Raw genomic sequence first — 21,069 nt, forward strand, 5'->3', positions numbered from 1 at the left:
CCTCCCATTAAGAGGAAAAATTATACCGTTGCGTTTAAGCTGTCAGCAATTAAAAGAGTAAAAGAAACTGTGATAAATGGCTTAAAAAAAGCGGAAATCATCCCGGGACAAACGAAACCGAAAGTGACGGAGATTAACCCGAAATAAACAATTAAATAATAAACCTAATTTGCTCTGATACAGAGAGTTCTGATTTTGAGGAATTTTTAAGTGCAGTGATATGAATATATATGTGATATCTAAATAAATTATTCTTAAGTTTTTCTTTGAACAAAATTTGTTTGGATTTATCGTTTATTTCTAATACAGGATTTTGGATTGTTAATTTAAAAGTAAAATCGTTTTATTCTTAAAAAATTTCATACTTATTTTAATGGTTTATGATATATTAATTATTTTATTTATTTTTTAATGGTTACTTCACTTTAAAATTAGAAAATGCTTAATTTTACTTAGAAAATTATTAAAATCTATTTTATATACTAGGATTGTTTCTATATTTTTTTAATATTTAATATCCTTTTATTTATTTTTATTTAACTATTTAAATTATATACATATGCATATTTAGAACATGTGTTAAGTCTTTAATCAATACGTCTTTAATTAAGTTCAAAATTCTTTAATTGTTAAAAATTCGGCGCGGCGTGTCCGATGAAAAGCTTTTCTCTGTCAGTCGATTTTTGAGGGAGCGGCGTATATACCAGGGCGGCGTTTCTCGGCGAAATTACGGTAAGTAAGAAATTTAATACAAAGATTAAAATTTTACTTGTTAGTCCAATTAAACAATGAATCTTATAATAAAATAAAACAATGTATGGTTCGTTTCAATGCATGATGTTTTTTTCTTAGATTTTAAAAGCACCTAGTACATTTAATAAATACATTATGCAATGTCAAGATTATGTAATCCAACAAAGGTATTCGAATTTATGAGATTACTAGGTAATCTTGCAATTTCATGAAGAGATTTCATTTACAGTTTGAAGCAGTTGGAATCTTGGAAAAAAACTTCAGGTTTGCAATTGTTTCATAAATGGCAAGTACCCAAAAAGGAGCATAGATACAAAAAAATATCACCACAATGTAGAAACAAGTAACAGATTTTATTAAAAGAAATTTGTGAAAATTTTGAATGAATCTTATTTAAATACTTTCTTTTTACCAATTCAAATTTAAATAAGAATGGGAAGAAAAAAAAAAAGAATTATTCATGTATTTGAATGAAACAAAATTTATTATATTTAAAAAAATGTTCTAGTTTAACAGCTCACTTTTAATAGAGAAGGGGATAAGATTCTGTAATCTCCCAAAAATTACTTTTTTGTTGTTGTATTTTTTGAAAGCTTCATGCATGTAATTAAAAAGGTCAATGGAAATGTAATATGGTCAAATAAAGAAATGACATTTTAACTATTCATATTTTGTTTTAATAAACAAAAAATTGTCAATAGGCTACATTTTCAAATCATATAATGTAATTCAAAAGCAAACATTTGATCTTCGTTTAAAAGTATATTGTGAAGTACGATCAAAAATTCCAAAACATATGATAATAATGAGTAGAAAACTTATTCAGTAACTACAGTTGAAATAACTTATAACAAGCGTGAAGGGACTGCAAAATGTGCTTGTTATAACCAAATGCTCGCAAAAAAATAGGCTGGTTAAAAATCATTTAAGTTCATACATACTTACAAATAGTGCTTAATATAGTACTTACATTTTTTTATTTTTTACTATGCAGTTCAAAAGTTAGTTAATCTGTATTGAACTTTCGTATTGTGTCTGCTGAGTTATTGTTTTTTGGATAAGATTCATGACCTGATAAACTTCATTTGCACCCCTGCTATTGAAGAAAGTTTGACATGTTTCTGCACACTCAAAAACCATTGAGTACATTGGAGACGAATTAGCTTAAAATTCTTCATATCTGTTGATATAATTATTTCTTTCATAATTTTTATACCTGCTTTAGCTTGAATTTCAACTACAATATCTTCAGGAATATCTTGGTAGTGATAACATTTGTGTTGACGGATATAACTTTCAAATTTTTCGCTACTTATTTTCAAATTTTTGAAATAAGTAATTTTTTCTCAGTCACAAAATATTGCTCACTTAAACAGGGGTCAGCTTGTTAAAAGTAAGTCAGGCTCATTGTACCAACTAAGTATTTTTGATTTCTTTATTAAATCTTGTTAATTCAGGGCTTATTATTAACTGGTTTGACTCTATAGTTTTGTTAAATTTAAATACCAAGACTATGTTTAGATAAAAATATAAAATGGGTAATGTTATGCAATTCAAGGACTTTTCATGAATGTTATTTGTATTTTTGTTATTTTTATGAAAGAAAAAATAGATATTTACCTTAAACAAATGTAAACAACAAGAATAGCAGAACCTCCAGATAATGTGCGAATTCCAACATTTTCAAACATTTTTATAAAAAAGCATGCTCCTGCAACAGAACTGCACATAACTGTAACAATCCCTCCAGTTTTTGCCCAGTGATAGGGAGTCAAGCCTCTTGGAAGCCAAATTGTGCTTTGTTGTAATTCATACTAAAAAGAAAACATGAATTGGTAATTTTAAAAGACAATATACTTCTCCAGTTCAAACAAAATGAGTCAAGTCCTGTCGTTTCTAGTACAACACATTAAATCAAATGAATTTTTAAAGCCAATATTGAATGGTACGATGTAATTTTGTTAGGAAAAAATTATTTCTGTTTATAAGTTTCAAATAAAATAACTCATAATATAGGAAAGTATTGTCATTATTTTTCATAAGGTCAAGCAATAATTGAACTTAGTCTACTCTACTATGCAATATACCATTAATTCTCTTATATTTCATAAAACTCTTTATTTTATTTTAATCAAAATATTTTTTTAAAATTTTACTTAAAAAATTCACATCAATCAAATATCTTTCCCCATTTCATGTCTTCGAATTAAAATATACAAAATAACCATTTAAAAACAACAGTGCTAAATGTTTGATATTAGAACTAGACATTACCAAAGCAATAATTGCTTTATTATGTTTTTTCATTAGAAACATTCTAAAATTCTTCTCACTAGTACCAGATTCAAGAGTTTTAAGACTTATCTAGGCACTGCTAGTTTTTTTTTTTAGTCCTTTTATTTTTGTAGAGTCTGATGAAGTCATCATGAAAGCAAATTTCATATTTTCTTGAAGCTCTTTTCATGCATCAAGATTCTTATCTCTTGCAAATTCTTGACAATTTACAACAAGTTTTAATTTTTATATCTCCACATTTAAGCTTTATCTTTTTATTTTTGTTTTTCAGGTTTTCTTTGGTTGCCTTTTTTTTCCCAACAGGCCTCCAAAGTTTTTCTTTTAAATAGTATGCACATGACTTAATGCAACACTTAATTTTAAAATGTTTGCTGTTAGTTTGTTTTGCTGCTAAATGTACAGCTAAGCAACTTCATATAAAAGTTATTTTGGGGATGATCCCTCCATTAACAGCGTAAAAATTGAATGATTATTGAATCAATACTTGGGTTTATATTGCATATGTGTAGAATAATAATAAATTTTAATTACTGTCCTTTTAAGAATTAGAGAAGAATTTCAATTCTGCAAGATTTGTTTTCAATCTGCAGGAATCGAAAATGGAATAACGCCTTAATTCAAAATTTTATAATTTTGCAACAGCATACATTTTTTTCCTTCAAAAAATGACAAAGCAAAAAATCGGAAACAAATTCAGTAAAGAGGCCTGAAACAATTTTCCAACTAGTGGATGGTCCCTAAATTTAAAGAAATGAACTCAAATGATTTTGAAATAGCTAATTAATTCATATTACCATTAAGTTATAATTAAGTATGTTGAAAATTTCAATATGATGAAGTTCTTTGTTGAGTAGCTTTGGCAGCTTAGCGAATAATCCATTGAATTAAGGATTATTCCCTCAATTATCATTTTATAAGTTTGAGAAAATAAAAGTAGAATTTTTTTTTTTTTAAAGAAAATGACCCACCAAAAGTTCTGAAATAATGAATCCAATAAAGATGACAAACAATTTTTTTATAATTTGTGAATGGTCCATCAATTCAATAGATGGAGTATATGAGATTTCAAATTATCTAAATCATGCTATTTTTAAATAATGAGATAACAATTTCAAAGCAACAAAGTTTCACGTTATATGAACTTCAGAATATTAGAAGGAAATTTATGTTAGTGATTAACATTTATATTAGTGATAATTAGAGTTCAATTAGAGAACAACTTTTTTTCCTTCCAATTTTAAATACTGATTATTTTTTTAAGGAGATAGCACTATAAAATTCTTACTTCTGGTAAAGTAAATAAAAACAATAAATAAATCCAGAAGATGATTTTAAAAGACAAAAAAGTAGAAAATTGGAAAAAAAGATACGGTAACAAAATAATGGGAAGAATGACAAGACTGCAGTCTTTGTATACCCCTTTAATTTTTTATATGACTAGAGTACATTAATATTATAAAAAATTCATATTGTTAATTAATATCCAGATTTTTTAGAACAAAATTATCATGAAACACAAATTTTGAAATGCACCAATTACAGTGTAAATTCACAATATTTTTCAGCACTTATTTTTATGGCTTTCTACAGGGTCTTTATATTCTTATTTTCAATACAATATAATTGCAATATACAAACTTTGAAATAAAGAGTAATCAGCCATTGTAAGTTTTGTTAATTGCTTTTTCAGATTTTCAAATGGTTTTTTAAGTTACAATTTCTTAATGCAATAATGTAATGATACAACTTTGAACAGCACATATGAATTGATGAAGCAGGATGGAAAAAAAATTTTAATTTTGGATTTTCAAGAAGCAGTAGACGCGAGTTTCAGCCCAAATTAGCCAAAAATGAGACATAAATAGGTGAAGCTGCTGCAAAATACGAAAAAGTTGGTAACTGTACAAATTAAAAAATAGTTGATGATGTATTTCTACTGACGTTAACAATGAAATTTTTTTTTATTACACTAAATAGTAAGTAGAAAAGAGGTTTCTTAACTCGAATTATTTTTGAAAGGAATTATGGCAACAAAACTTTTTTAAATAATTAAAGCTTGAGAGCATTTTCTGAAACTAACGAAAAATAATAATTAGCACATTAAAATAACATATTTATGCCTATTTCAATAATGCAAGAAATTATGACTTACAGGCTCATTACAGACTTTACATTTGGTAGCATCCGGTTGACCAGAAGACTGAAAACAAAAAACAACTATGCTTAATATGGTTAAAAACAAAACTATTAGAATATAGTGATGACCCTAGAAGACCAATTCAAAGATATGTTAAAAATATGTATATGATAATAATATGCATATGATAATAATATACGAATATAATAAAAGATGTATATAATAAAAATATGTACCTGAACACATTTAGCTTGGGAATAACTGCAATTAAAGTAGACAAAATATATCTTTATTTTATTATCCTATGATGAGAAAATTAACTTTCATACAGAAGAAGATCTTTATACAGTAAACCTTGAAAATGTCAGATTTTACATTACACAGAAGTCTGTGTTACATATATCACCCCACATAGCATTACGCTTAGCCATTGAACATCAATATGTATATTTTGGAACAGATCATAGCCTTGACATTTTAAAATACAGTACAGAACCCGTTATCCGGAAATCGAAAAACCGGAAAACCAAAAAACCGGAACGAAATTCGATAAATTTTCCTGCCATTTTTTAAAAAAAAAATTTTTTTTTCCTCATAAGATTTTAGGATTTTTCCTTCTTTTTTGAAAGATGTTTACCTTACCATCATTTTGGAAATAATCATTAGTGTATTACTCCATCGTTTTTTCTTCTTTTTCAGATTATTTCCAAAAAAAAAAAATTTTTTTTTAGTTGGGTTTAACAATAAAAAAAACGGCTTTTTGTAGCGATTCAGAAAACCGGAAAAATCAGTTATCCGGAATACCGATGGTCCCGATCGTTCCGGATAATCGGTTCCCTACTGTAATTTGTAGGCACTGACAAACATCAAATAGCTACTTAACATTATCTTACATTTCAAAAACTGGATAATTTCTTTCTATAAACATGTAATTAACTGCTGCTTTGTAAGCATTAAATTTATACATCCTAAACATCAGATTTCTCTTAAATATGTCATTTTGTAATTGATCTATTATCTGAAATGTTTTATCAATCATACATTATCGATTTCAAAACTTTAGAAAAGAGTTAGTTGGCATTAAAATATAAGTAATAAATAAATAAAATAAAAAAAATTTAAATTTTTTTTCTGCGCATTTTAATAAATGTGCAGATTTTAGAAAATGGAACTGAATATCAACAGAAACTTCCTACAGTGATAAATTTGCAATCCTAATTATAGACAATCACAGGGATAATCATAGCTAGATACTTACTTCTACTAGCCATTGTTTTAGACAGTCATGATGAACAATTGAAACATCTCCTCTACACTTACAAGGTTGAATTAAGGGCCCACAATCTGGTCGGTCAGGATCATAGCAAATCCAGCATTCTGGTATTTTTTCTAATGATCTGCATACGTCTGTATAAAAAAATTCATTTTAAATAAAAACAGAACATAAAATAATAATATTTTTTTTTTTAACAATTGTTAGATAAATAGCTGAGAACTTTTGTACTTTTTGTGAAATATTATCCTCTGGGTAGTGAAATATTGATTTATTAAATTTTTACAGAAAAATATTTAATTTTGGCAGCACATAAAAGTATCATCACATGTTTTTTTTTGCCTTAACATATATATCAATGTAGTGGTTCAGGGGAAAGAGCAATTGCCTTTCAAAGAAGGCATTCAGGTTCAAATACCAGTGTTGGCTGGTTGATATGAATTCTGCTCCTGGCTTGCACTGACATCAGTGCTCAATTTAAATATCCTCAGTGGTAGATAGATTATGGGTTAGAATCAGCCATCAGGTTAACCATGGGTGATTTTACTCTCCATACAAATGCAAGTTAGTTCCATCAAAAAGTCTTCTAATATGGCTAGCTTTTTTCAATGTGTGATCTAGGAGTTTTCAAGTCTTCTGGATTAGGTAAAAAATTACAAGGTTACAGAATTGAATATTGAAAGTCGTAAACACAAAAACAGTTCAGTTGATCATTGCCAATTATAAAATAAAATCCCATCCAAAAAATCTGGAAAATATTCTCATATATCTGGCAACTATGTAGATAAGTTTGATTGTCATGCTGTGTGGCCTGTAGGAAGACTTCATTTCCCCCAAGCCACACATGATAATTTTGCCAACACAATGGATTTATTCAAAACCAGATTTTTGCAGAAAATGTTCCAAAATTATGAACTTTTTTTGCAATGTTTGCTCAGAAAACATTTTTTTTCTTTCTTATTTATTTTTTCAAACTAAAATATGGGGTGATAAAAGAAATATTTGATTGACGAAAAACCGTATGACATCTACAAATGGAGTTACAAATTCAGATTTGTAACTTAAGAATAAACGAGTACTCTATAATTTTTTCTCTTCTCATCTATACTTTCCTTATAAATATTTTATTTTCAAATTGTCACAAAACCAGAAAAGAAATTTTTTTTATTCGATGCATCGATCGATTAGTCGAAAGTCTTTCTTATTTATTTTTCAACACCGATTAAAAATTTCTGCCCCTTTTGCTAACCAATGAATACAATATATAAGAAATAAAAAAAAACACTTCTGCATTAATTAAACATATCTAAAAAAAAAAAGAAATCATAGGGGTACGTAAGTCGACACCGATCTGCCGATTAACTGACGTAAAAACTGTCAGAGGAAAGCCAAAAAAAAATTTTAATTTCAAAGTAAGAAAAAAAGTGAGGTTATGCAAAATAAATTCCTCAACTAAGTTTGCAGAAAATGCCAAAAATAAAATGGAGCAAGATTTCGAACTATTAATATATTTAAATCTGGAAATTAGCTTTAGTCTCAGAAATTAAATTCATTCATTCGTCATCGAAAATTTATAATTTATTATTTTTTCTGTTGAAGGTATGTTTTTTTTAATATTTTGCATCATCTTTTTTTGAATCAATTTCTGTAAAGTTTTTTTCTGTTGCGTTTATTTTACCATTTCCTACATCATGTAAAAAAACTGTTCGAATATTTTAATATTTTTTATTATCTGTACACTTAATTATCACTGATATCTATGTTTCATAATAAATAATTTAAACGTAAGATTTGGGATGGAAGATTTTGTCCTATCAAAAATGTTTCTTTTTTAAATTAAGTGCAATTATAGTTTCTTTCTTCAAAGAGTTCTTTTACGAATTAGTTCTTAAAACTATTTTGTTTTATATTTAACTGTTTTGGTTTGAAAGGATTATAACTTTTTAATGATAAACAAAAAGAACTTTATTTTTAAAATAAAAATAGAATATCTTTCTTTAGAGTTCCGATCTTTTAATTATGAGGAAACCTGTTCTTTTCAGATTTCAGCATTACGCTCTTTTTATGTAGCTAGAACAAACCCAGCTAAGAGAACAGTTTTGTAAGAAATCAAATTTTTTTAAATAAAATGAAAAACAAACAAAAATTTAAATGTTGCCTGTTGCATTGCCTGTCTACATTTAGTGATCAAATGAACAATTTATTAGTTTTAAATTTTTGTTTTGTTCTGCTGACATTCCTGACACTTCCACGCACAAGTTATTGTGCCAGTGGTAGCAGAATGTTGAGGGGAGAAAGGAGTGAACATTTTATAACCCCCTTCTGAATTTGAAACCTTTCTAAGTCAGAGGAGGAGAGGGAATTTTCTCTTTCTTAGTTTTACTCACACTAAATTTATGTTGTGTTGTTCATGTCATAAATATTTTTGACATCACAGATCATCTTTCACAAGTTTCAACCCCTCCTATGACAGCTGTAATCATTTATCTTCTTTTTAGCCATTCATTCTCTTTACTGAAGGTTGAAGGTCACAGAAGAATTTCATTTTATAGGTTGTGGTTACATTCCCCCATTACTATTGTAACTAGTGAATGAAATAGTCGTTCTTCTTGGTTGCAACTGGAATAAGGTGACCTCGCGTGTATAGAGGGGGACGGCATGTATTTCAACATATTGCACTGCTATCTTCAAATTCGTCAGCTCATCTCAATTACTAGTTCTACAGAATTCCATTAATACATATTCTTCCTTTATCTTACTGTGACATGGGAGATAATTCCTTTCTGATTGTTTCATGCTTGATGTCTGATGACAAAGGTGAAGTGGAAATGAATTTGATGGTTTGTTTTGTTTCGAAAGTGAAGAGCCCGATTTTGATTAAATATAAGATTGGAAATATTTGAAAATAAATAAAAAGTTGGTGATTTATTTAAATTTTCTGATAAGTTTATTTTTATTGTGCACACATTCTCAAATTATTATTATGATTGGTTATAAATGTTTTTTCAGTAAGTATCATTCTCAATTATTTCTTTTTATAATAAGTGTATATAAAAAAAGATTTATAAACTAATAACTATTTTCTAATTATAGATTTTATGTTTTAAAGATTACTATTTCACAAGTGTATTTTCAAGAATGTGATAATTGCTAAAAATCGATGTGGCTACTGATGCGGCGTCCACTATTCCACATTTCTAAAGATATTACCTTCCTTCCCTTAACAGTGAATAACTTTTATTTATTTTCAAACGTAAGTACAAAATAAACAGGGCATTAAAGTATCGATATTAATTGTAATTTATTTTAAATTTTGTCTAAAGATTTTTAAACTAGAATATTATTTGGTCTCACATCCTTTTACTAGTACACACTGTAACTTTTACCAATTGCCCTTGATCATAATCAGAACATGATTAGAAAAATGAATAATGTTCAGTTATTAGCAAACGTTTCAAACCAAGGCATAAATAGCACTGAGTTGGTTTCCTTACTTAAGAATATTTCAATTTAAAATATATAACACTTACCAGACTTTACAATAGATATCTCTTTAGTGCAGGACACTAATGCTTCAGCCTCACCTCCAGAATGGATAGGCTTTTTTATTTCTAGTTTTCTCAAAAGCCTTTGAGGATTCAAAATCCACAACTGTTCAGGCCTATACAATATATTTTAAAGATAAGTGGTAGTAGTAATGGTAGAAATTTTATTAAAAAAAAACAAACATTTGAGTTGACTGATACAGATTGAATATATTTTTCAGTCAAAACTATAAAAATAGATTAGGAAAGTAAAAGCAGATAACTTAACATAGATATTCAAGTATATGACTCAAAACTATACAGTAAAGCATTGACAATCCAGCATCAACAGCACTTACGAGCTGCCGATTTAAAACATTTCCAGATTATGGATAAAATGTGAAAAGGTAAAAGTAAAAAATTATTATTGGCAATAAATAATGTAGTTCAGTGTTTTCAGGTAGAAAGGTTGCACTGTTGTACATACTGCATCAGCAAAAAATATTTTTAAAATTTCCGATCATCACAATAGCTTCACCGACATACACGTCACAGCTCTAATTTTAGCTATCAGTATAAGGTAAAATAAGGAATTTTAAGCATAAAAAGAGAAAAAAAATTGGCAGTGTCGTAAAACAAACACAAACTCAAAAAAACATAACACAAGAGAATTTTTTCCCTCCTTTTTCTTGACTAATGTGCTTTACCCTTCACCCACCCATTCACTCTCGAGAACTCTCTCTTGACAGAAAGAGGAAATCAAAACACTGCACATCGATCCTGTGATGCTGAATATCTTATCAATAAGAAAGGCAAGAATTTTTTCTCCTCTTTCTCTCTTCTCAACCAACGTACTTTTCTCCCAAGAACCATCTATCAATAGGGGGAAGGAATCAAAACACCACACACCAAAGATGTTGATGATCTCATCAATAAGAATGGCTAGAATTTCCCCCTTCTCTTTAATGTCTAAATTTGCAGCCTTCGAATGTGAAGAGTGACACCACTATTCACCAAAGTCTATTTGATAGCCTTGCCCAATAGTAAAACCTAATCTTCAACTCGCAGCCATCAATTTAAGTTTTGGACCCTCCTCCAAAAGGTGATGTGGTCCATCAATAGTCATGAGAACATGACCAATGGCTTTTGTTTATTGTTTAATCAATTTCTCTGCTAGGGATGGATTACGCTGCAGATAATCCGTGGATGTGTAATATACAATATGCTTTTCCCTTGTAAGCCAGAAACTACAGTTTTGGATTGTCTGCCATCGCGGAAAATCTGTAGGAACATATGGTGCATTTGTTAGAAAAAACTTGTTGCTTAAGCATCTTAAACAGAAAATAAAAGATTTAGCAAAGTAATAACAACATGGTTTTCGGCAGTAAATTTAGCTTCTTTGTTTACTGGATTTTAATGTCTGCTGTTATCTGAGTGACTAACATGAGGGTAAATTTAGACATTAATATTTCTTGTTAGTGACAATTCATGTATACTAAAGTACATTATCTGAAGTTTTAATTGAAGATAAGTAAGTACGTAGGTGGAAATGGTTATTACAGTAGGACCGAACATAAAGAGGAACTCCGGAAACAGAAGAATGCTCATTAAACTTAGTGGCTCACAAAATCAATGTTGGTACCAATAAATAAATAATTAAACTCAGAACACAGAAAAAGAACTCTGAGACACTGGAAATACAAATCATAGTTTTTTAAATGATGGTTTTATCCAAAGTTTTATTTTTAAATAAATGGATTGTGTACATTCTAATTTTTGTCTTACATTTTCTAGTTACCATGAAATTTTAGCAAACTTTAAACTTTCATTAAATTAGCTTTGTGCTTTTGTTTGCATTTTTTTGTTGAAAAATAAACATTTGTTTTATTGCAGTTTTCATTATAAATTTCTCAGTTTTTTTTTTAGAGAGAGGATTTGCAATTAATTGCGCATCATAAATGCATAAAATTCCCAATGATTTAAAAAATTTCCAAACAGTTAATTTTAAAAAAATAATAATTGCTGTTTAGAATCAATCAAAAATAATAATAGAAAAGTTTATCTAAATTATATTGCAGTTTATTTTAACATAAAGAAACATTATTTTATTAAATTGTAAGATTTATTTTAGCCAAATAAATTATAGCCCTTTATTTAGCTCGAAACTTAATATACAAAACTTTATTATCACAATACTAAATATTTCACTCAAGTTTGATATAAAAGTAGGGGACTACCAACTACTACGCTTTCCACAAAATATCTTAAAGAGTGGTAGACAATAACTAAAGTTTTCAGAACTTTCCTAATCTTACCAACATTCTAAAAGCTTCACCAAATGAGAGCTGGGACAAAAAGTGTTTCATAAGAGCTTTTGAATCATTTACATGGCATGGTGTGGAAACTAGTTTTAAATCATTTTTCAAAAACAAAGAATTATACTTTAAAACAGGCTTAGCTACCACTAGGAGAAAATTTTACCAAATGTGTAGAAAGTTGGCAGCCCTGTGAAAGTTGTAGCTCTAGAACAAGTGAGCTAACTTTATTAAAAGTAACATTTGAAAATAAAAAGAGTAGTTTGCAAAGTGATTTCATAAATAACCAGTTAGAAATAAGCTTGAGGCAATATTAATTAGTTATTAATGATTTCTCATATTTCTGAATTTATAGATTAAAGTTTTTTAGAGTTATTTATGCATTTTTTTTAGTGTTTCATTCATTACGAAAAATTCTATTATTTTCATATTAACAGAGAAGTCAAAATAACATACCTGATACAATTCCACAAAACACAAGGAAACCAAAGAGCAACACCCATCTCTACTACTCTGAACACAATATTATAATAATTTCGACTGATTACAGGAACCCTATGGTACAAAAAAGATTAATGATATAACTTATTTATTAAACTTAAAGGAACTCACAAAGTTTGCCAGATGAGAAATTTTTTTTTAGTTTAAGGACTAACACAAACAAATATTTATTAATCTTATTTTTTGTAATATGTTAACAATGTTGCTTCAAATATTTTGCATATATTTAATATTTGTTGTAAATCATCATAACATAGCAGGGGTGCAGAAAAGTCTCTCAGATTAATACTTTCCTAGAACACAGTTTTTCTGGATTAAAATTTCTCAAAAAATTATTTTTTAGTTACAATTATTTTTTCAAAAGGTTTTTAGATAGTCAATTTTGTATACTGTTAAAAATTTTAATATTTCCTTAAAAAAAAATCATTTGATTTTACATAATTTTTGAAAAAAACTAGCACATGTGTTAAAAATAATAATGGAAATCAAAATATATTGAATTAGCAATAATTTATAAAACTGAATTTAAGGTCCCATTCATATACTTAAGGAATTGAAAGTAATAAATAAACATTCACATAAAGTTATATGTGTTACATTTTATACAACTAAAAAAACATGCTTTTTAGACAGAAAATTGATATGGTTTAGGAATTATAAAATATTAAAATAAGCTTTATAAATGTATATTTAAATGATGACTTTATAATCCCTCTTTCTCATGTCTTATTTGTTCAAATACTACATTTTTAATTTAATAACAAGATTTAACAATTGCCAGGAAATCAAGTAGTTTAACTTGCTTTGGTTAAAAAAAGAAACATTCATAAGTTGTTTAAAATAAATGTTCATTTATCATCTATAAAGGACAACCTTTTATTCTCCTTATGCATGCTGTAAATTATTAAATGCATAACACACTTTTTACCGGGATACCTAGTAAAACTTAGTAAAGTGATATTTTTCACAATGAGAAGTCTAAGAAAGGTTTGTAATTTGATAAATTGGCAGTCCATTCCACGAAATAAACACTTCATGGACAACTTGCGGAATTGAATATTCTGATTATGCAGACAAGTGATTGCTGGAACAAGAGATTATCTGAAATTTCTTAGAAACTCAATGGTTAGATGGTTTTGCTTTAAACAAATTTTTTTTCTACATGTAAAGAAAAATAAATTGCAAATAAAAAAAAACATTTATCATATTAAATGAAAAAATATTAAATAACAGATTATCATTTTCATACACAAAAATAACATGAATAAATTTTAAAGAAAGAAATTTAAATGTATAAAAGATATTCTAATATTGTAGGCAATATTATTTTTATAATTTGAAAAAAAGATGGTATTTTTGTAATATTGTATAAAATATATCTGAATAATTTTTTTTTCAAAAAAAAAAAAAAAAAAAAAAAAAAAAAAAAAAAAAAAAAAGAAGAAAAACAAGAAAGTTTATAATAGGGATAACTGGCAAAAAAAAAGAGAAAATTTTGTGACACTTTCATGATAGAATCAGTACAAATTAGCCTTGATTAAATTTTAATTTAGCCAATATTTTACATGAAATTTTTTTATAAAGCAACCTTTTTTAAACAATAAAAAATTTCATAGAAATTTTTTTTCCAAATAGACCAAAAATTTCTCTAGGCTGCTTTCCTTGCATCTCATTCATGCAATTAGACATATTCTGTATCCCTGCAATGTAGTATAATGTGATTCAAACTATACTGAATAGAACTAGTCAGGGTTGCCACTTAAAACTGAAAAAAAAAATTCTTGTGTTTTCCCTGTATATATATGTAGTATATAAGGAGTAACACATAACTACAGTGTTCACATGTTGTTCCCAAAATAATAATATCCCCTTAGTTCAAATCACTGAAATAAAACAAGAGGTAGTAACAATTCAACACTATTTGAAATAAAAATGGTAACAGAGTACTTATTGTTCATATTTACATACCAAAATTTTTTTAAAATAAATTATCATATCAAAAATATAGAAAATTTTGAAAATGCCCGACACAAGTTAAGAGAGTGAAAATATTGGTAACTAACCTATAGACTACTAAAAAAATTAAAAACTGGTTAAATAAAATAAAGAACAATAATCTTGCTATCATAAAAAATTAATTTCCAAGCAAAACTAATAATTTTTCTTCAATTCATATATTTGAGAATCCATATCTACAACTTCTACAGAATTTTCAGTTATTAATTACATGTTTTTTCTTCTGTAACTGTTTAATTGGTCTGTTAACTTTCCATTTGTAGGACTGTTGTTTTGGTTCCATTAACTTTACATTTGTAGGACTTCTTTTCAATTTTTTGGATATTTTTCTGCTTTTTTTTTAAAAGCTCCATGATACTTCATTCGAGCTAATTTATACATATTGGAACATACCTTTTGGCATTGGAACTTTTAAAAACTCCTCTATAAAAGTTTATAGCATTGTAGATAATTCTGAAATCAACTAAGGATTCTTCTTAGATATTTTCAATAAGCATGTCCTTATTAATACTTAACCCACTTTTTACAGCAGCATTGCCATGTGATAATATAAGAATTATTTACAAAACCTCTTACAAATCTGAAAATTCTTTGGATTTGCAACAGCAAAGTAAAAATCTTTTGAGTAGCTCCTTTATACAACACAACAGCAAATTACCACACTGCTATGTCAGAACAGATTAAGTATTGACATTCTTGTTTCCCATTAAAGTTATGCCCGTCACCCGTACAGAAATTAAGAAATTACTCACACCTATGACGAGGAACATTGGAATATGGGTGCATTTATAATGTCATAAAGTAAAATAAAGAGGAAGGAGAAAGAACTGAGAGGTGAAAAAGATATGGATAATTGGCAAGCTTTCCATAATTGGACAGCAGGTATGGCTGCTTTTTCTTCTTTTGTAATGGGAGCAATTATTATACTCTTTATTTCTTTGATGTTTAAAGAGATGCTTTTTCTCCAAAGAGAAGAATAAAATTTCTAGAATTTTCCAGTTTCTTAAGAAATAACTGGGAATCCCTGAATTTTCCCTGTCGCGGCAACCCTGCTAGTGGTATTACGTTGATTATTTTTTACTAACACACATTATCTTTACTGACACAAATTCTGAATAAAAATTATGTCTGAAGGCTCCTAAGAGCATGAAAAACAGATAGAGGTTTTGTGTAACGGCACTTCTTAGAGAGGAAATTAATTTTAATTGAAATTGATAATAAAAAAAACTTACTTGGTTTTCCAAAAATCACCAAGGCTGTCAGAAAAAATGAAAAGGATAGTGAATATAAGTAATACTGCTTGAGAAACTAGACCAATGCGAGATTGATGAAGTTGTGATGCATCAGTAGCTGATGTAGAACCTTGTAAAAACTGACCTCGTACCTATCATAAATACATAAATAGATAAAATTAAATTGCAGTTTATAACTAACCATAACTGATTTAGTTTAATGGAAAAAAAATACCTTGAAATATACTTCAACACCATAGATCAAGAAGAAAACAACAACCACCAGCATTAAAATAGCATAGCAACCATGAAACACTTTAATAAACAAGCTCTGTAAAATGAATGGAAAATAATTAAAGTAAGCAAAAAATTATTCTTGCACCACAATTAAAACATACAATTAATAAATTAAATTTAGAAAGAGTAAAAGGAAAATTTGAATAAAAGCATTTTTGAATTACTAAAAATGCACTTAATTAAATGAGCACATTTAGGTTATTTTACTTACATGAAAAGAATTGAAAATAAACTATAATTTTTCACCAATATTTTTACAAAATAAAATCACTAATTTTAAAACTATGCATATTTTCATTTTAAAATTATTACAGGAAAAGGTAATAATGAAGCAAACTGGATAAAAAATACTTCAGATAATTTTGGTTGTGATATGACATGTACAATAACAAAGAATAATTACGTACATGTTTATTTCAGCTGTAATTAGGTTTAAGATTTTTGTTTTGTTCGTTGAATTTATTGATCTTTATCTTTATGTCTATGTTTATGTTATCTCTATCTTTATCTCTAGGATTTTTATTAAAACTAAGTTCAGTCATGTCTCAAAACCATCTGAAATGCTTAAAAAATATTTGCTAAAAAGTAGAAAAGGGGCAAAAAAAAAAAAAAAAAAAAAAAAAAAAAAAAAAAAAATTTGAGTACAATATAAAGAATCACAATTAACATTATAAAAAAAAATAGATTATGAAAAAACGAAATCTTTTTACCTCTTAAATGTACAACAAAAAATAAATAACTGTACTTCAAAGCATTTTAATTTTGCTTATTTAAAGTTTTCCTTTTCAGGAAACTAATTCAGAGGTGCAAACCACAACGGATTTTCTATAAAATTTTATATCAATTAATTTAATATAATAAAATTTTATTTAAGTATTTAAAGAAGCAGTAAGTAAAATTTATAAATTTTATCTGATAACTAGATTTTTAAATTTAATTTAAAATTATTTATGACGTTTTAATTTAGCTTTCATGAGGATTTTGGTTAAGGGAACTTATTTAGAGTTGCTAACCACTATAGATTCTCTGTAGAATTTATTTTATATTAAGGTCGCACAATCATTTTGAATGAAGGGCTACTTGTACAGCAGGTAGATCTAAGAAGGGCTGCATATTTAATACTTAGATATGTTCATAGCAATAATGATAATTTTAATAGAAACATCAGTGTATTAGACATAATTCTTATCAGTTTAACTAGTAATATATTTGCATAAAATTAAATTCTTTTAAATGTTAAAATTCAGTCAAAACTGAAGAATACCAAACTGATACTTTTAATATACATAATTTCCTTCGTATGAGAAAAATAAATTGCTTAAAATAATATAGATATATTTATAAAGATGGGGGAAAAAGAATTGTTGTTCTTTTTTTATCACATCAGGTAACACAAAAGTTTATTTCAAAATTAATGAACAGTAATAATCATGAATGAAAGTAAAAAAGTATTTTATTGAGCAATATAAAGGCAAATTTTATGTTTTGATCAAGGAAATTTTATAGGATCTAAAATAATTTAAAATAAAACGCATTATAGCTAAAAATAAGATTCAACATTCAGCTGTTCAGTTCAGTATATTTCTAATTTCAGGAGAATTGTATTCAGTGATAAGCGATTTTACAAATGTTAAATTTGCAACATTTTTTACGCACTTTTACAAAAAATTAGAAATAAAGTAAAAAAACAGTAAACAGTTTAAAAATCTATGTTTGTTGTCTATGTGTGATTTGGAAGAAAAAAAAGGTGAAATAAGTAGCTGCTACTACGGGAAAAAAAAACAAAGATCAAAAAAAATTTTGGATTGTAGATGAAAGCTGCATAAATAAAGCATGTCAAAAGTGATAATTAAAATGAGCAATTTAAAACTCACAAGTCTTAATTGTATAATCGTAATATCGCTTTAAAAATATTGAATAGACACAAATAAAGGGCTTTAATAGTTATAACTTAAATTCAAAATTCACACATGGTAATATGTTGTATTAAAAATATTGAGTTACTTAAAACTTTGGAAATTTGAAGAAATAATGAACAAAGAGAGAAAGTAATCAAAAACTACATTGACTTATATTGTGAAATAAACGAACATCTAAGACTAAAACTTGTGAGCATCAAAAACTGAAAGGCATACTTTAAAATTTCCAATTTTTTTCTTCCAAAAAAAATTTTCTCTTTATAGTTTTTATTTTATTAAGTTCAGTTGCTGCCGTGGACTGTACATTGAGAATTGGCGAGCTACAGGTAATGCTTCTTTATATATTTAGAGAAGCAGTAAAATTTATAAATATAAACTTGATTATTAGGATTTTATATTTAATTTAAAAATGCTTTTGATCACTACAGTATATAAATTAATTTATCATATACATTAAGGAAAGTATTCAATATTCAAATGAGAGTATGTGGTAGCCCTGGTAAATTAATACTTAATTTTACCTACAACTGTTATTTCAATAATCTTTTCACTGCCACTTGCAAAATTTAACCTTGGAACTTTTTGCTTACGGCACTTAGCATGATGAAGCCATTCTGGTCCACTTATTGTACCAGCCGTAAGCAAAGGGTTAAAAGTTGGCAGGTATTCTAATTATACACAAATATTTTAATATAAAGTTAAGTATATCTAAAGAGTTAGGAATTAAAAAGAATGCTTCTTTTATGCATAAATTTTCTTATAAAGCACCCTGTTTGGGAGAATGAGTAATCATTACAGAGCAAGAGAAAATCTTTTTTTTCTCTATCATTAGAGAAAAACCAGCAAGCCACATGAATGTCTTCTCTTCCTTGCACAGAAAAATATTTGCTAACAGTCAAACAAGGCACAGCTAATTTGTACCAGATTCTAATTCAGTTATTGTGAGATAATAGAAGTGCAGCTATTACCTACTTTTTTTGAGAGAAGATGCTTTTAAATTTAGATAAAAAATATTGAGTTCTTAATACTTCTAAATGAACTAAATTTTAAATAACTTATTTTTAATTAGTACCAGTATTTATTTAGAATATAATTATGTATTTTTTATAAAAATAATTTATTTGAAACAATTTGTTTTTTCATTTATTATTTCATTTTAAGTGTTCAATATTTTATTTTATTATTTATTTATACTCAATGTCATGCTGGAATAAGCATAACATACTTCTTAACATTTAAAACCCATATTTTTATCTTATTTAATCCCTTTTCAATAAATAAAAATCATTATTATAATCTGTAATCTTTTTATATCACAACCTTGAATTGAGAGCAAAATAAAATCTATTTTAAGAGATTCCCTCTACATCTGCCTAACACATTAGCCTAGAATTCGAAACCATTATAACAGGGGTGGCGAACCTTTATGCACCAACGTGCCATTTTTTCAAAATATTATTTAATGAAGACATAGACGTGCCGTCAAATAATTTTGACTTCCTGATTATTGGGAAAATAATACGTATTACTAAATACTATCAGCTCAAATCTCTTTATTCACTATGAAAAAAGAATATATTTTGCAATGTCTCAGTTATACGCGCAATTCAACTTAAAGTAACATGACTCCTGTTGTTGCAGATTAGATGAGAAACAACTTACATTAGGTTGTAAGATGTTAGTTTAAGCAGGACTGTTAACTTTTTTTGCTAGTTATTTATTGTTAGCTTGCTTTTTATGGTTATTGTTTATTTGACATTAATTGTTAATAATTGTTTTTTTTTGTGAATTATAATTTTATTTGTAAATATGCTTCATAGTGAACTTCGTGATTGGTGGCGTGCCACAAATGGCATGTGTGCCGTTGGTTCGCCATCCCTGCATTATAAGGTTGCTAATATTTTGGATTCATTAAAATTCGCTATTTCTCATGTTTTCTTTTTCGCCAACACATTTGAATGCGGAGAGCTAGGAAAAAGAGCCTTGACATTTAATTTAATCAATTAATAGCCAATACTTGGCTTCCTTAAATTTCTTTGGCGAAAACTATGCTAATTTACATATGAGATGCACATTTTTGATTTCATAGTGGGAGGAGGTGTCCTGAATATTTTTTTTTACTTTGAAACTCCACATGATTCCATATTTCTGAAAAAAAATTTTAAAATTTTTTATTGAAATCAATTATTGATTAACACAGTTCCTATTGTTTAATATCTACATTACTCTTGTCTACATCACACTGGAATAATATATGGACAACTGATAATAGATCCATCAACATTTTTAAATAATGGTAATTCATCAAAGCTCTTCAAAGAGAGTAATTTCTTTAATCAACAAATCTTTTCATAACAAAATATGAATTCGTCAACTATTGTAAATCATCAAGTACTTTCTTCAAGCATAAAATTTTATCACAACAAAAGCAAACTCTCTCATGCCAGCCAAAAACATTGCTTGTTGCACACATAATTTGCATACACTGCAAATATAAATTATGGGCCAAAAGATAAAGTTAGCTCAATTAAAATATAACAGTCAATCAATAGGTTATAAAAGAAAAACTTACTTTTTCAATATCAGATGGGTCAGAAAATTGAAGTAAAAGTAATTCTGCTAGTAAAAGGGAATAAGTTATAATATTGAAGAGAATGAATCCCAATAAAGATTTGCTTAAAAATCCAGGCTTATCATAAGTCATATCTCTTAAATGAAAAACCTAGAGAGAGGAAAATTTAATAGATTTAATTTGATAAAAAAAAAGTATAATAGCTTAAAGATGCTTATGAACGCTTATGAAAATA

At 27.3% G+C, this 21,069-nt stretch overlaps 1 protein-coding gene across 5 annotated transcripts in view; it reads right to left on the bottom strand.

The window, feature by feature from the left end:
• Positions 1 to 21,069, bottom strand: part of LOC107453283 (uncharacterized) — a 78,908-nt gene that overhangs the window by 4,173 nt on the left and 53,666 nt on the right. For all 5 annotated transcript variants that reach the window (XM_016070068.3, XM_016070058.3, XM_016070042.3 and 2 more), the window contains 8 exons: positions 20,835 to 20,984; positions 16,282 to 16,377; positions 16,047 to 16,198; positions 12,754 to 12,852; positions 9,989 to 10,119; positions 6,444 to 6,592; positions 5,201 to 5,248; positions 2,374 to 2,567 (listed from right to left, as the gene is read on the bottom strand). In XM_016070068.3, the coding sequence (XP_015925554.1) occupies positions 2,374 to 2,567; positions 5,201 to 5,248; positions 6,444 to 6,592; positions 9,989 to 10,119; positions 12,754 to 12,852; positions 16,047 to 16,198; positions 16,282 to 16,377; positions 20,835 to 20,984 (1,019 nt within the window). The remainder of the gene's footprint in view (positions 1 to 2,373; positions 2,568 to 5,200; positions 5,249 to 6,443; positions 6,593 to 9,988; positions 10,120 to 12,753; positions 12,853 to 16,046; positions 16,199 to 16,281; positions 16,378 to 20,834; positions 20,985 to 21,069) is intronic.

This window comes from Parasteatoda tepidariorum, chromosome X1, assembly GCF_043381705.1.
Source record: "Parasteatoda tepidariorum isolate YZ-2023 chromosome X1, CAS_Ptep_4.0, whole genome shotgun sequence".
Lineage (NCBI taxonomy): Eukaryota > Metazoa > Arthropoda > Arachnida > Araneae > Theridiidae > Parasteatoda > Parasteatoda tepidariorum.